This window comes from Calliphora vicina, chromosome 1 (genome assembly GCF_958450345.1).
Source record: "Calliphora vicina chromosome 1, idCalVici1.1, whole genome shotgun sequence".
Lineage (NCBI taxonomy): Eukaryota > Metazoa > Arthropoda > Insecta > Diptera > Calliphoridae > Calliphora > Calliphora vicina.
This window is the reverse complement of record NC_088780.1, coordinates 155,544,696-155,561,729: the sequence shown is the minus strand read 5'-3', so window position 1 is coordinate 155,561,729 and position 17,034 is coordinate 155,544,696. Positions and strand designations below refer to the sequence as shown.

The 17,034-nt window shown below is 25.0% G+C and overlaps 1 protein-coding gene across 10 annotated transcripts in view; it reads left to right on the top strand.

The window, feature by feature from the left end:
* Positions 1-17,034, top strand: part of pasilla (RNA-binding protein Nova-1-like protein passilla) — a 155,096-nt gene that overhangs the window by 125,881 nt on the left and 12,181 nt on the right. For 4 of the 10 annotated variants that reach the window (XM_065516273.1, XM_065516272.1, XM_065516274.1 and 1 more), the window contains one exon: positions 12,906-13,296. The exons of 4 other annotated variants lie outside the window; for them this stretch is intronic. In XM_065516273.1, the coding sequence (XP_065372345.1) occupies positions 12,906-13,296 (391 nt within the window). Of the gene's footprint in view, positions 1-10,384; positions 10,975-12,905; positions 13,297-17,034 lie in introns of all 10 variants that reach the window. 2 more of the 10 variants (XM_065516276.1, XM_065516277.1) reach the window with 1 other exon arrangement.

The following is a 17,034-nucleotide window of genomic DNA, read 5'->3' as shown; positions in this document are numbered from 1 at the left end:
TTAGATATTTTTTGAACATCCAATAAACATGTTTAGTGAGTATGTATAACAACTGACATATTTAATTTACATGTATTTGAAACTTTGTTTGTATTTGCATGTATAGACGAAACTTTTTTTTGAAATGAATCTTTTATCATAACTGAACGAAACTATTAAATTAATCAATATCTAAAACAATCCAAAAAGGAATATTCTTGATTTCTCCAAAATATACAATCAGCGAGAGAGTTTTTTCCAAGAAAAGTTTTATTAAATCTAAAGAAAAAAATCGTTTAAATTATATTCTTTTTATAAAATATTATTTCAGAATATCTCACTAAAACCATAAAAAACTCACACATCGCTCCTTTGCTGCAACAACGTCATAATTCAAAAAAAGTCGTTTCGAGAAAAACATAATTGAATATTTTATGACATTTTACTATTTCTTAAATAAATTTTCAACAAGTCATGCGATTTCAGAAATTTAAATAGGAGATTTTAATATCTTTCTAACCTGTATTTAACCCAAATTTTTACTTATCAAATATACGAGAAAACATGAATTTTTACAATGTTTACAACAACAAAACACCCTCACACAAAAAATAATTTATTTTTTTGAAAACTGATAAAACTTTATGAAAGATTATAGAACAGCGCATACTTTGTATTACTCAGTTCAATAAACACTGATTTTGAGTAATGATGTTGTTGCAGCAAATAGGCGATATGTTTACAAAAATGATCTCAGATACCTTATTTGCCATTTTTTATGTTTTTGTATACAAAATTCGTTGTATTTTCAATTTGAAATGAAAATATAAATTATTCGGTTAATCGAATAATTTTAAATTAACCGATTATTAACCGATTAAATCTAAACCTCGATTAATTATTTGCTCGATTAACCGATTAAACCAGAAACCCGATTAATTGAATACCCTAGTTATCGATTACTTTACTTTTCTTTAGAAAAGTTATCGATTACTTTACTTTTCTAGAGAAAAGTTATCGATAACTTTACTTTTCTTTAGAAAAGATATCGATAACTTTATTTTTCTTTAAAAAAGATATCGATAACTTTACTTTTCTAGAGAAAAGTTATCGATAACTTTACTTTTCTTTAGAAAAGATATCGATGACTTTACTTTTCTTTAAAAAAGATATCGATAACTTTACTTTTCCTTAGGAAAGTTATCGATAACTTTACTTTTCTTTAGAAAAGTTATCGATTACTTTACTTTTCTATAGAAATCTTATCGATAACTTTATTTTTCTATAGAAAGGTTATCGATAACTTTATTTGTCTATAGAAAGGTTATCGAGATATTTACTTTTCTGTAGAAAAGTTATCGATAACTTTACTTTTCTTTAGAAAAGTTATCGATAATTTCAATTTACTTTTGAAAATTCACTTTTCTTTAGACAATTTATCGATATTTTTACTTTTCTTTAGAAAAGTTATCGATAACTTTACTGTTGTCGATTTCTAATAAACCACGTTTAAATTCACACAGCTGATTAACAGGTTTTTTTTGCAATAATTGCACTTCTATCAGAAATTCCAAAAAAAACTCGCACTGTTTTACTCTTAAATACCCTTCACCCACTCTTTTCAAGTATTCGAACTAAACACAAATCAAAATCAATAAACAGAGACATAAAAATAATAAAAAAAAATCAGCTCAGTTATGCAGCTCATGGTGAGCGACTTTGTTTTCTCAGGTCTGTTTCCATTGTTAAAAAATGTGTAATATTTTTAGCTGTTACAATTCTTAGATTCTTAATATACTTGACTTACAAACTGGCAACGATTTCGTTTACTCACAAAAAAATTTTCCTTTTTTTTTTGAACAAATATCTATATTTTTTGTTTTCTTTTAAATTGAAAATGAAACCAACGGAAAAAAGTGTTTTTATTGATTTTCATGGCTTTTAAGTTGTGTGTTAAACACTATTTGCGTGTTATTTTCAAAACACAGTATTTTTTTTTTCAAAACATTAGCACACGACACAGTGACACGAATTTTAGAAAAAACCTTAAATAAATTGTGTGTTTTGTGAATGAAGAATGAATAGAAAAAAGTAACATAAAATCAGAGAATAAATAAATAAATGTTTGCGTGTTTGTTAAACAAGTTATTTAATAATATTTTTCAGTTTTTTATGTTTTTTTATTTAATATTTATTTACAATGTATATAATAAACACATGATTTAATCATATGTTATTTTTTTTTGCTTTTATTATTTCTATATTTAATTATTAATACAATATTTATTGTTAATTATGACAACAAAAATTAAAAGTATTTTTGTATATTTTTTTCTGTATTTCGAATAAAAAAAATGATTAATTAGTTTTGAAAGCTGGTTTGATCAATTAATTGTTTAACAATTATTTATTGTCAATTTATAAAAATGTACAAATTCAAACAGACACAGTTTTTTCCTATATGGTCATACCAAATCACTTACCTAACTACTTTTCAGAAGTTAATTATGAATGTCTTCAATTTATTATAACTTGTTTCATCACTTGTCTTCTAGCCCTTTAGTTAGGTATACAAAATAGTCCCTGTTTTTCATGGCTTAAAATCCCTTATGCCAAAAATACTAAAGTGGTTTGGTTTTTGTTTTCTTTACCTAACGATTTGATTAGCCAAGTTTTATTTATTTCATTTAACAAAACAATACCCTTAATTGTTTTTCTATTCATAGTCACTATGGGAATTTTGTTCAAAAACTAACCTTAACTTGATTGTTATTTAACTAAAAACCTACTTATACTACTTCAAATATAAACGGCTGCTATTGTTAAAAGGCCAAACAAAGGTTTTTATTTCTAACAACATTAATGCAGTTTTGTTGTGGTATTTTTCTCAACAATATAAAACGTATTTCAGTGTGAGATTAAAGGGTTAATTATACAGAAGATGAGCTTAAATTAATAACGCACGTTTGAAGCTTTTAAAACGTGATTTCATACCACATACTCGTTATAAATGCAAGAGAGAAGAGCAGTGGTGAGTGAGTGGTTTTGAAAATCAGGTATAATCACCAAACCACCACACCAATGACATAAATCTAATTTACAACAAGAAAACTGGTATTTTATGTAGATTTGTTTGAAATTATTTTAGTTTTTTTTATGTGTTTTCTATATAAAATGTTAATTTTTTCCTAACAAAGATGAACAAATGCTTAAAACCTCTTTTTTTGGTTATCATAGATTACGCAATTTATTGATATTTAAAAATATTTGAAAGTGTCACAATCAATTTTTCAAACCATTAAGTTAAACAGAAACTAGAAATCCAAAAAAAACCTACTTAACAGTTTAAAGTTTTAAAAATTGAAACCAACTATAGAATTTCAAGGTTTTTGTGTTTTTGTATTCCAACAAATTCAATGTCAATTTAATATGTAAATTTAAACAATAGAGCGGCCCCTCTTCTCAGCCCTCCCCTTTAAAGAAAGTTGTTCAATTTGTGAGTAGTTTTCAGCATGTAAGTGTAATGAGCATGCAATAACGTGCCCTCATCTATAGTATTTGAAAAATAAGTTGAAAAACCTTTTAAATCAATTCAATAAAATTCATTTCAATTTCAATTCATTCATTTGTTGTTCGAATGTATGACTTCTTGTACAAGTTTAATTAATTTTTATTGAAAAAAAAAAACATATTTTCTCGTTTTCTGTTTTGTTTGTTTATTTGTCTATTACAATTTTTTTTAACCGCAAATTCAGTTGTCAGCTAAATTTATAAAAGACACATTTTTGTTTATATTCAATTATTACATTATTATAACAAGGTATGTGTTTGTAGTGGAGTCTAGTTATTGGTTTGTTAAATTTTTCAAGGTTAAGTTGAAGTACATGTGTATTTAAGTTATTAAAATTAAAGCTTAACTTTGGTTTTGAATATAAAACGCAATTTAGACAAGAAATAATGCGATTACAGTGGGTTAGGAATGTCGAATAACTGGATTATTTAAAAGTTTCTGTCTGTTTTAGAGGATAAGGTAGAAGTTGTTGTATAAGGAAAGTTGCGAATCGGTAGACAATTTAACCATTGCTTTACTATTTCAAAGAGAAGTTATCGATAACTTGACTATTCGATAGAAAAGTTATCGAAACTTTGACTATTCTATAGAAAAGATATCGATAACTTTCATTTTCTAAAGAAAATATATCGAAACTTTAATTTTCTATAGAAAAGTTATCGATAACTTTAATTTTCTATAGAAAAGTTATCGATAACTTTAATTTTCTATAGAAAAGTTATCGATAACTTTAATTTTCTATAGAAAAGTTATCGATAATTTTAATTTTCTATAGAAAAGTTATCGATAACTTTAATTTTCTATAGAAAAGTTATCGATAACTTTAATTTTTTATAGAAAAGTTATCGATAACTTTAATTTTCTATAGAAAAGTTATCGATAACTTTAATTTTCTATAGAAAAGTTATCGATAACTTAAATTTTCTATAGAAAAGTTATCGATAACTTTAATTTTCTATAGAAAAGTTATCGATAACTTAAATTTTCTATAGAAAAGTTATCGATAACTTTAATTTTCTATAGAAAAGTTATCGATAACTTTAATTTTCTATAGAAAAGTTATCGATAACTTTAATGTTCTATAAAAAAGTTATCGATAACTTTAATTTTCTATAGAAAAGTTATCGATAACTTTAATATTCTATAGAAAAGTTATCGATAACTTTAATTTTCTATAGAAAAGTTATCGATAACTTTAATGTTCTATAGAAAAGTTATCGATAACTTTAATGTTCTATAGAAAAGTTATCGATAACTTTAATGTTCTATAAAAAAGTTATCGATAACTTTAATTTTCTATAAAAAAGTTATCGATAACTTTAATTTTCTATAGAAAAGTTATCGATAACTTTAATTTTCTATAGAAAAGTTTTCGATAACTTTAATTTTCTATAGAAAAGTTATCGATAACTTTAATTTTCTATAGAAAATTTATCGATAACTTTACTTTTCTATAGAAAAGTTATCGATAACTTTACTTTTCTATAGAAAAGTTATCGATTACTTCACTTTTCTATAGAAAAGCTATCGATTACTTCACTTTTCTATAGAAAAGCTATCGATTACTTCACTTTTCTATAGAAAAGCTATCGATAACTTTAATTTTCTATAGAAAAGCTATTCGATAATTTTACTTTTCTATAGAAAAGCTATTCGATAATTTTACTTTTCTATAGAAAAGCTATTCGATAATTTTACTACTTTATAGATAAGTGAATGGTTAATTAATATGTAGACATTTGTAGATTTGGTTTCCATTGAACATTTGCCACTGTGCCTACTTCTTAAGCTCGTTGTAAAACCCAACATAAGTAGAGTTTTTGTTTGTTTGCCCACATTTAAATTAAATTTCATAAAAATTACAATCAAACAAAAAGAAATATATTTTTAAAACTACCAACCATATAGAAGTACTGATAAATACTTTGTAAATAAGAGTTTCTACCGCAATACTAAACTTGTACTTATCTGTATAATATAGTTTCCTTTTTGTGGCATTTTTGCTGATACAAATTAAATTCCCTGAAATAGAAAACACCACAAACCTTTCAGGAAACTTAGATAATTAAAAATAGAAAAATTAAAACCACTTGACCAAGAAATTGTTTAAAATAAAACAGTAAAAATACAATTATTTTGAGAAATTTCTTAAAATTAGATAACAGAGAAATTTTTCCAAATAAAACATTTGTTTTGAATGTCAAATATTTGGGTATTTATTGTGAACTTTAAGCTAGTTTTAAATTTTTTATTCCAAAATACAATATTTTCCATAACAATTCAATGGAGCATTTGAAAATTGTTTTAAAAACTCTATTTAACTGAAAATAGCTTACTTAATTTGTTTAAAAACAATTATTTATTTAGTTAATTTTTGTTACCGTTTCTGTTTTTAGAAACTAAAAATTTACTCATCATTATTTTGTGTATGTTTAGCGCATTTTTGTTTGTTTTCGAACATGCTGACATTGAACTAGATACAATTTTTTTATTTTTCTGATACAATTTAAAATGTATTTTAAGTGTTTTAAAACGATTTTTAATTATATTGTTTAGTGGTCAAATTTATACAATACATTATACATATATATATGTGAGAATTTAAATCTAAATGGAAAGTTAGTTTTTAATATTGCAGTATTTTGTTTTTGTATTTAATTATTTAATATTTCTGTTTAGTTTTCTATATAACAATGTTGTATTGAAAATAATTATTAATTAATAACCGGAAATGTTGAAAATACTTACAATTTCATTATCAACTTGGGGGTTTTAAATAATTATAATTTATGTATTCAAATAGTTTTAAAATAATTGCGGTATTTTGTGGCATTCTAATTAAGATTTTATTAAATTTAAATCTTGTGACCTACTTTTAATGAAAATTTTGAAATACTTTCATACCAATCAAATGTAATTTGTAAATAAATATAACATTTAGTGGTCCTTCGAACCTAAGCAATCGTGGTTTAGGACTTACGTCTTAAAGAATCTTTGTTTTTGTAAATTTGTATGATTGTTATAGGCAATTAAATGAAAATAATGTAAAAACTTAAGGAAAATAAGTTGTTTTAGATGGTCCTACGAACCAGTAAATACCAGAGAAATAATTAAAAGTTAATGAATTTCTTAACTTGGCACTTGCCAAAGGTTTAAAGAAGTTGTTGATTAGAAATTCTAACTACTGCATATAGTTTCTTTTATTTTGAACTATTTTTTTGATTATTATCCAATCAATATGAGTCAGCATATTTTATTATTTTATTCAAACTTTATGACCTAATGTAATAACAAACAATATCATTAACATCAATCGCATCATCATCATCCTCGTCGGCCTTATCATCATTGTCATTTAAGCTAAACAGCTAAATTTGAAATTTAACTTCATTTGTGAAAAGTAGAGAAAACAAAAATATAAAGACAAAAATCAAAAAAATCAAGAAAATAAAACAACTAATAAAAAACCCATCAAGATGATCTAACACATGTATTAAATAAATGACTACATGTTACTTAACAAATACATGTGTATATATGTACGACATAGATACACCGTAACTCACACATCGTTACAAATAGAGTACACAGATACCTACAACTCATACATATATATGTACATGTGCAATCATGCTCTCATCAGTTTTGTTTGATTATAAATACAGCAACAAAAAAAGCAAAAACCAACAAAAAAAATACCCAACCAAACATCATCAATATTAATGTAGATTCAGTCACACTCGGTAATATTTTGTAGGATTGTAAAATTAACCCATTGAGTTAAGCACTTTTTGAAGTTCGAATATTCTTCTATTCTAAATTTCTACTTGTATGATCCCTTACATTTTCCCTCATAACAAAACCAGCAGGTTTCAGCATTCTCACGATGGTTGGTTATTCGTTTCTGATCGACTCGAGTCACACTCGACTAAAGATTGTACATTTAGCGACTACTGTATCAAGCGACTGTTACAACGAAAACAATTGAACCTTTTTGTCTTGCTGACATTTGTTCAAATGTATGAGGTTGTCAGCAGGTGTCATCAGGTCTTTTCTATGGATTGTATTCATTTCAATTGCATTGCATTTCAAGGATTAAGTTTAAATATGAATTGTAAGACAGTTCTGATGTTTAATGAAAGTTTTATAGTAGCTTTAAGGTAGTTTCTTGTTTAATTAACAAACTGTTTTATGAGTTTAGAAGGAAAGTATTTATGCTTTAACAAAATATGAACAAGTTTTTTTTTTAATTTTACATTGGATTGGAAAAGTTAAAACGTAATTAATGCAAATGATTTGCAAATCATTGAAATATATTAAGTATTTAATGATTGCTTTTTAAGCAATTGATTTAAAGAACTTAAAACATGTTTGGCAAGTTCTAGATATAAACCATAAAATAATTTTTTTATTTCTTTAAGAATGAAAAGAAAGAAGAGAAACAATGTTTTATGGTCCTTCGTACTTGCAATATTAAAAAGTCAGTATACAAATGGTTCATGATTTCCGACTTCTGGAATATCAAAACTTATCGCTCTTAATAATCTTGATAATGTTGAGTTATTTCTTTCAAATAAACTTTATGTTGACTATGAATTTTAGTATATTAAATTAATTTCGTTGGGTGCAAAGGACCATTTCAGAATTTTAAGAAAAAATTAAGCGGTCATTATTAATTAAGTCAAAAACTCCTTTTAATGTAGATTTTTATCCTACAGTCTTTATACTGGCTTAGTAATCAAAATATTTCAAAATTGTAAACTAATTTTGTTGGCAGCGAAGGACCATTTTCCCAAATGAGTTTATATGACCATCTTTAAATAAATATTTATTAGATTAAACATTTCACATTTATTTCCGCTAAACACACTTTGTGCTGGCCTAGTAATCGCGATATTTTTGAATATTTAACAACAAAACCAATTATGAGGGATGCGAAGGACCACTTAGCCATTTAAAAAAAGACTTGGTATGGCCACCCTTACCTTCAATATTTATTACATTTAACACTCCACTTAATCCACTAATAGTTGCCCTAAACAGACTTTAAACTTCGATTCAAACGACATAAAATTATAATTATTTTTCTATAACCAATTTTAAGCATCAGTTCGCAACTAAACAACAACTATTTTACACTTGTTTGAAAACGGTTGCAGTCTACTAATTCCAATTATATTCAAATTTATTCTAAAATTATATATTCCTCTTACTTAAACAAATACAATTTAGTATAATTATAAATTTTATATAGAGTAGAGATATTGATAATGATGGTGATTTGTGATTGTGATGATGACATTCTCATTTAATAATTTATTTCAAAAACCAATAAAATTATTTATAAAAAATATATATGTATATGGAAATAAAAACAAAATACAACAAAACCTAAAATCATACAATATAAATTAGAAATTGTTGTCAATCTATAAAACCGCACTCAAAAACACACATACAAATGCAAATTCACACACACACAGAAATACATTTTTAAATACAAAAAAAAAATAAAAAACTGGCTGTACAACAATGAGTGTTTGAAATAAATTTTTGAGAAATAATAAAACAAACTAGTTGTTGTTGTAGCTTAAACGGAAGAACACACACGAATTAAAGTTGTAAAAAATTTTAAAAAAAATATTAGAAATATAAAATATATAACAAAAAAACCAAATATTTTAGGGACTATTTTATTTTAAAAGTTTACAAAATTCTTAAATTTTTATTTGTTTTTAATTATACAAAAAGTGCTGAAGTTTGATTATTATTACTAAATCTTGAATTCAGAAGTTTATAAAAGCTTTTACTGCTGTCGTTGTGTTTCATATTCAAGAAGTTCAAAAAAATCGTTCATAATTAAAAAGTTTCTTTTACTTTATTAAAGATTTTAAAAAGCTAAAAACGTGTTAGATTTTTAAAGCTTAAAAAGCTTATAATTTTAAAGGTTTATAATTCTGTCAATAAATGTTTGATTTCAAAATCTTAAAACCCATATGAAAGCTTATAATTTTGTCTATATGTTTTATATTCAAAATCTCAAAAAAAGCTTTCATAATTAATTAATTTCATTTATTTTATTCAAGATTTTAAAAACCTAAAAAAGTTTTGGATTTCGATAGCTTAAAAAGCATATAATTTTAAAGGTTTATAACTCTCTTAATAAATGTTTGATTTCAAAATCTTAAAACCCATATGAAAGCTTATAATTTTGTCTTTATGTTTTATATTCAAAATCTCAAAAAAAGCTTTCATAATTTATTAATTTATTTTATTTAATTTTATTCAAGATTTTAAAAACTAAAAAAAAAAGTTCGATTTTAAATCTTATAATTTTAAACTTTGTTAAAAGCTTATAATGTTGTCTTTATGTTTTATGTTCAAAATGCCTAAAAAAAAGATTTCATAAATAAATATTTTTTTTGCTATTCAAGATTTTAAAAATCTAAAAAAGAGTTACATTTCCAAAGCTTATAATTTTAAAGGTTGTTAACTGTGTTTGATTTCCAAAGCTTAAAAATCATATGAAAGCTTGAGATATTCTCTTTGGTTTTAATATATCTAAAGATCAATAAATCAGAAGCTTTAAAATCATAAATGTTGACAGCATTTTCGTAATAATAACTTTAAAATTAAAGCCTTTTTTATGAATTTAAGTTACTTAATCTCTCAGTATATTTAAATAAATCTTAAGCTTTCATTCTCAAAGAATGTACGTACTCGTACTAGTATGTGCTTAAAGTTGTGAAAACTTTAATGTTTCTTTACATACAACAAAATAAATACTATTATCATACTTATTTGTTTGTTTTTTTATATATATTTTTAATCTAGAAACATTTCCACAAATGTATTAATTAAACAAATCTAAAATTAAACAAAAAAAAAAAAAACCTAAATCCTAAATAAAACTCGTATGTGATAAAAACAGAAAATATAAAAAACGAAACAAAATAAAATAAAAAAAATACAAACTGCTTTATAAAAGAAAAACAATGTTGTGATATAAAATTAAAACAAAAATATAAAAATCATCGACATCCCAACAAAACAAAGCAAAAAAATCAAAAAACAAATACTTAAAAATACAAACTCATCTCTAAAACAAGAAAATGAAATAGTGTTTTAAATAAAATACACCAAAAACTATAAAAAAGGATAACCAAGGATCTCTACCGTTCTCGCTCACGCTCAGTGTTTAACACCTTACAGCGGAAATACGTCATCTCTCATCTTCAGCTAAACTCATAAGGAAAAACTGCTTTACATCAATTAATTGAAAGGCATATTTTGCAATTTTAAATAAAACACATTTAAAATTACAATTTTGTTTAGCTGTCTACTAACTGCTGATCACAACAGCAAGGATTGTGTGTTGTATTGAATTGAATTGCCAAAGCAAACAATCAATCAGACAAGAAACGGTAATTGTTTTCTCTAAATATCTAAATGTTTATTTAAAATACAGTTTCCATTAAATTACAACAAATCAATTCAACATAAAAAATCATCAACATAATTTATATGTATGTATTTGTAATATATACTATAAATATAAGATTTATCTAAATGGATGTTGTGTGGTGTATCATCATTGATTTAATTAATTAATAAATTAATTTATCAGCATTTTCTTTTTGTTTAATTTTGAAAACAAAGAAAATTTGATTATTTATTTCTTATTTGTTGTTCTTTACATCGTTGCGCCTTCATCTATTACATTGAGATATATATATATGTTCATAATTCTCTTTAAACTACATATATATATACATATATCAAAAGAAAGCTAAACGTTGTCATCATTCAAACTCAATCAAAAGCTGTTAAAAGGTTTTAACACTCAATATTAAAAAAAACTCATCATCAAAAAGCACTTACCTAAATTCTAAAGAAAATTGTAAAAAATTGTTTTAAACATTTTTTTTAAAATCAAAACAAAAATTTTGCTGCTGCTGTTGCTATATACATACAAATATAATAATATATCTCTATATCTATTATCGAATATATATTATAAATATATTTCATATTGTCGTTGTTGTTGTTGTCGCCTAAATAATAATAATAATATCAAAATAAAATCCACCACACCACTCTACTACTACTTACCACCACCACCACCAAAAAAAAAAATACCACCACAAAATAAATCTCAAATATTAAAAAAAAAAATCAACATCACTTCTTTAAAATAACTCTATATTTTATTAAAAAAAAGCAACAAAAAATCTTTCAGAAACACTTCATCATTAACTTTTAAAGAAATCTTGTCATCAACATTGTTTATAAACAAAAATCGACTCAACATTTTCAAGCAACACTCAGAAAAACAAATTCTTATTCCAAAATAAAAAATTTAACTAATTCTTTTTTATCTTTCTTTTTATGTTCAAATATATAAAAAAAACCAAACAAAAACAAAATCTTTTTTAATCAAAATTGGCTAAAAATACAAAAAAAAAAACAAATCAAATCAAATTCCAAACTAATGCAATAAAAACAAATAACTAAATTAAATACCTCACAGCAACAAATGTTGATAAGCAATGTTTATAAACAAAAGTTACGCAGGAATGCAAAAAGTTTGAAAAAAGCGTAAAAGGAAATTTTTTTTTTTACAAAAAACGTCCAAGCCACAAATTTTTATACATATTTATAAGGAAACAAAAATTAAGACTGAAAGGAAAAGAAAAGAAATCTGTTTTACACTTACATATTTGAATTAAATTAAATTCAATTGGAATTGAGTTGTGAGTTAAAGGAGCAGGAAATGTCACAAATGAATACATTAACGGAGAGTTTAATGTCCAATGCATTTGACTTAATGGGAGGCTCAACAATGGCACAACAGTTTTTGGAACACATGGATCTGTATACACAAAGGCAACAACAACAGCAGCAGCATCCAAACCAGCAGCCACATACTCAGTATACACTGCCCAGCAACATACCAGAAACACAGCAGCAGCAGCAGCTACAATTTATTAATAACAATACAATTACAAACCATCATACGCAGACAACGTCACAACAAATTGATTTTTTATTTAATCATCAAGCGCAAACGCAAACGCAACATTCATCAGCAGATTCCTCTGCATCTTCCTCGCCCACCAGTCAATTACTGCAGCATATGTATAAACAACAGCAGCAACAACAACAACATTCAACATCTTCCTCGCCTTTAATGTTAATGCAACAGCAGCATCAACAGCCACACCAGCAACATTATACGCCACATCACCATCAACAACAACCGCAACACCAGCAACATTCCTTAAGAACATCTCCCAACAACTTAGAAAATAATATTTATAATACCTCACAGCATTTATTAAATTTAAATATACAGATGGATTCCCCAACACCACTACAACCGCAACAGCAACAGCAACAATCAACACAAAATCAAGTTAAGAACAACACAACAACAACAGCAACACCAGCAACAGCTACCAATCTTAACAACAACAACAACAATCTTAACAATAACAATTTAACTAACACCACAACCACAAACAATAATACGAACGGTTCCACTATGACTTCATCACCACCCACAACAACTTCCTCGTCGTCCTCATCATCAACGGTTATATCGACAACTACTCAACAGCAGCAACAGCAGCCACAACTACCAACAACGCCTCATCAGCATCAGCAACATGCGCATCACCATCATCATCATCAGCATCAACATGCTGCTGGCACAACATCTCCCTATAAATCCTGTTGGTGTTATGGTGAGTTAAACAAAAAAAAATCAATCAAAATCAGAAAAAATAATAGAAAAAAAACGCAAACGTAACAAAAACCAATACATGTCTTATACGCAACATTATATATATATATCTCTCTCTCAAATCTCTCTCTTCAATCAACCACCATCCAACCATCACCAACAAAAGCATACGTTAAACCAAAAAAAAAAAAAAATCATCATCAACAACATCTACTTCAACATCATCATTATCGAAATAATTCAAAAAAAAAACTAAATAAGCAGCACAAGCAATTTAATTCAAATAATAATAATTAAAAGAAAAACTGATTCAAACATCATTTAAATAATTATTTATCAACCAGCAACATTTGTGGGAAGGTTTTTCAAAGGATTTAAAATATGATTTTTTTTGTTTTCTCATTACTCATACGCTCATGAGCACTCCAAAATTAATATTAATCATACGCTTTGTGTATGTTTTGTGTATTTAATTTTATTGTATTTTATTATGTAACAGCCAGTGTATTTGTGTTTAAATATGATTTATCTGTGTATTTCTTTTTAAACAAATGAGTAATTAGTTTAAAGATTATTTTCTCTGTGTTTTAAATGTTTCATGTGACATTCATTTTGACATTAATTTTGACATCTAGCCACATTGTTCTTCAACATTTCTCTTTTCATAATTTTTTCAGTTTTATAATTCTTTTCAATTAATATATTTATCAATATCTAATTTTCTCGTTATTATCGGAATAAACTTTTTATTGTATTTTTAAGTTTCCAGTTAAAAAATTCCTGTTTTTCAGGTTTTAATGAGTATTTCGAAATAGAGTTGGTATAACTTAACCCTCTCTTGTAGATTCAGATTTCTTTTATCTGTTTATATTTCGGGGTAAAAACATTTTCATAGAAAGACATTTTCATTGAGAACTGTCATTCAAAGTACTATTTATTTTAAAATGTACTTTTACACTCAAAAAGTACCCTTACTTTGTAAAAAGTACCCTTACTTTGTAAAAAGTACCTTTGCTTTTAAAAAAAGTACCTTTAATTTTAATAAAGTACATTTACTTTTAAAAAGGTTCATTTACTTTTAAAAAAGTACATTTACTTTTAAAAAAGTACCTTTATTTTTAAGAAAAAGTACCATTTATTTTAAAAAAGTACCTTTACTTTTAAAACAATACCTTTACTTTTAAAAAAGTACCTTTACTTTAAAAAAGGTACACTTATTATCAAAAATTACCTTTATTTTTTTTAAAAAAGTACCTTTATTTTTTAAAAAAGTTCCTTTATTTTTTTTAAAAAAGTACCTTTATTTTTTTAAAAAAAGTACCTTTACTTTTAAAAAAGCACCTTTACTTTTAAAAAAGTACCTTTATTTTTAAGAAAAAGTACCATTTATTTTAAAAAAGTACCTTTACTTTTAAAACAATACCTTTACTTTTAAAAAAGGAACTTTACTTTAAAAAAGGTACACTTACTATCAAAAAGTACCTTCATTTTTTTTAAAAAAAAACCTTTATTTTTTTTAAAAAAGTATCTTTATTTTTTTTAAAAAAGTACCTTTATTTTTTTTAAAAAAGTACATCTATTTTTTTAAAAAAAAGTACTTTTACTTTTAAAAAAGTACCTTTACTTTTAAAAAAGTACCTTTACTTTTAAAAAAGTACCTTTACTATTAAAAAAGACCTTTTAATTTTAAAAAAGTACCTATATTTTTAAAAAGTAGCTTTACTTTGTAAAAAAAATTGCCAGATTTGGAGCCAACAAATTAAATCTTTTAACAATTGTTATTCCCCAATTTTTAAAAGTTAGATTCTTCAACTTTTGGAAATAACTCGATTTTTTCAAATGATTGCTTTAAAATTTCAAATTAAATATTACTCATACGCCGCCTAGTACTTTGAAATTATTCCTTACACACCTTGAAGTCTATTAAATTTTGAAATCTCTAATATTTTTAACAAATTAAATACAATTACCACAAGAAATAAAAAAAACATAAGTAAATTTTTTCAAAGCATTAAGCATAAAATTCTTGAAAGAAAAACCAAAAAAAAACCATACACGTAAAACAAACAGCACATGTGCTGAAAATTGGCTGCTTTATAAATCATTAAAATGGCTTGGTTATTTTTAATAGAACCAAAAAGAAAAACAACAATTGTATATTTTTGTTAGTTTTTCAACTAAATTTATTTTGTGTTAGTTAAAGCAACAAACTCATGAACAAAATAATATTGAATGCAGTTTAAAAATACCTTTGCTTTCTAAATGATTTGTAGCCTTCATGTCTGGTTGTAGAAAAAAAAAAACAAACAAAAAAATTCATATTTTTCTTAAAATATGCAAAAGTAAATGCTAGAAACATACAGATATGAACAAATTATTAATTTTTAAATGAATTTCATAATTATAATTTTCAAGAAATTTCTTATTTCTCTTTTTTTATAAATACATTCTAATACCTAAATTCTTTTTTGCTTATATATTATTTATAACACAAATGTCACTTTTTATTTAGTGTGAGTGTTAAAGAATTTTCTTCCAAAACTTTATATAAAATAAATATGTTATTTTTTATTCATTCGTTTCATTTGTATTTTTCTTTTTTGTAAGCATTTCATGTTTCTCATTAATTTGCCAACAATTTCCCCCAAAGTATTTGAAATTCTTCTTAGAACCACATGGCGTATGAGTATTAAAATATTTAATAAGGTTGTACAACGACAATGAAAAATACAGTTGGTTGGTAGCTTATATATACACTTTCACACATTTTCTCTGCTAGCAAATTCTATGGCCCAGTTTTAAATTGTAATACGACAAACAAAACAGGCATAGACAGGAAAAAGGGGGGACCAAGTCTTCAAATGTAATAAAAAATTTTGCTTACTAACAGCAAAATTTTGTGCTTTTTCAACATATTTTCTTGTAGAATAAACACACATTGGTTTAATATTTACTTTACTTTACATTCGTTTTGTACAATAGGGATCTTAAATATGGCACAGGAAAAAACAAAACGAAATATTAGGCAAGTTTTTTTTATATGTGTGTAATTAAAAAGGAACATAATAGCTCTGTAAATTATACGAAAAGTACATTTATGCCACATAAAATTAAGAAAGAAAGTTTTACTTTTTATTAACAATTATTTACATAATCGTAAATTGCTACCATAACCCCGTAACATGAATTTTTTAATATCCTTGTGCCACGAATTAGTTGGAGAACAAAAACGACTAAATTTTTAATGTATTAAAAAAAAGAAAATTAAATTTTTGTCTTTTTTAAGATTGTAAAGAAAAGGTTCCACCCTACCTAATATTCTTTAGCACCACAATACTGTATCTACAAAATTATGACTCTTTTTGAAACACTGAATTGCTATAAATAAAAAAGTACCACCACAGTACATTAGCTTGTCACAAAATCAAGTTCCTCCTAGCTACATACTTTAGTGTTTCCAAAAGTTGTTTACCTCCACAATACATAAAACACAAAAGCTCGACTCTACCGTGACGCAAACAAAAATGAATTCAGAAATTGATGTTAAAATCATAAAAATTGAACTATTGGTAAAAAGTACTTGTTCTTTATGTAAAAAGTACCTGTACATTTGGTAAAAAGTACCAATAAAGTTTCGAAAAATTTAATATGAAAGAAAAGTGGCATAGTCAGTTAATAAGTTGTTTTCTAAACGTTATAAAAGTAGGGTTTATAAAAAGGACCCTAATTACGTTATGAA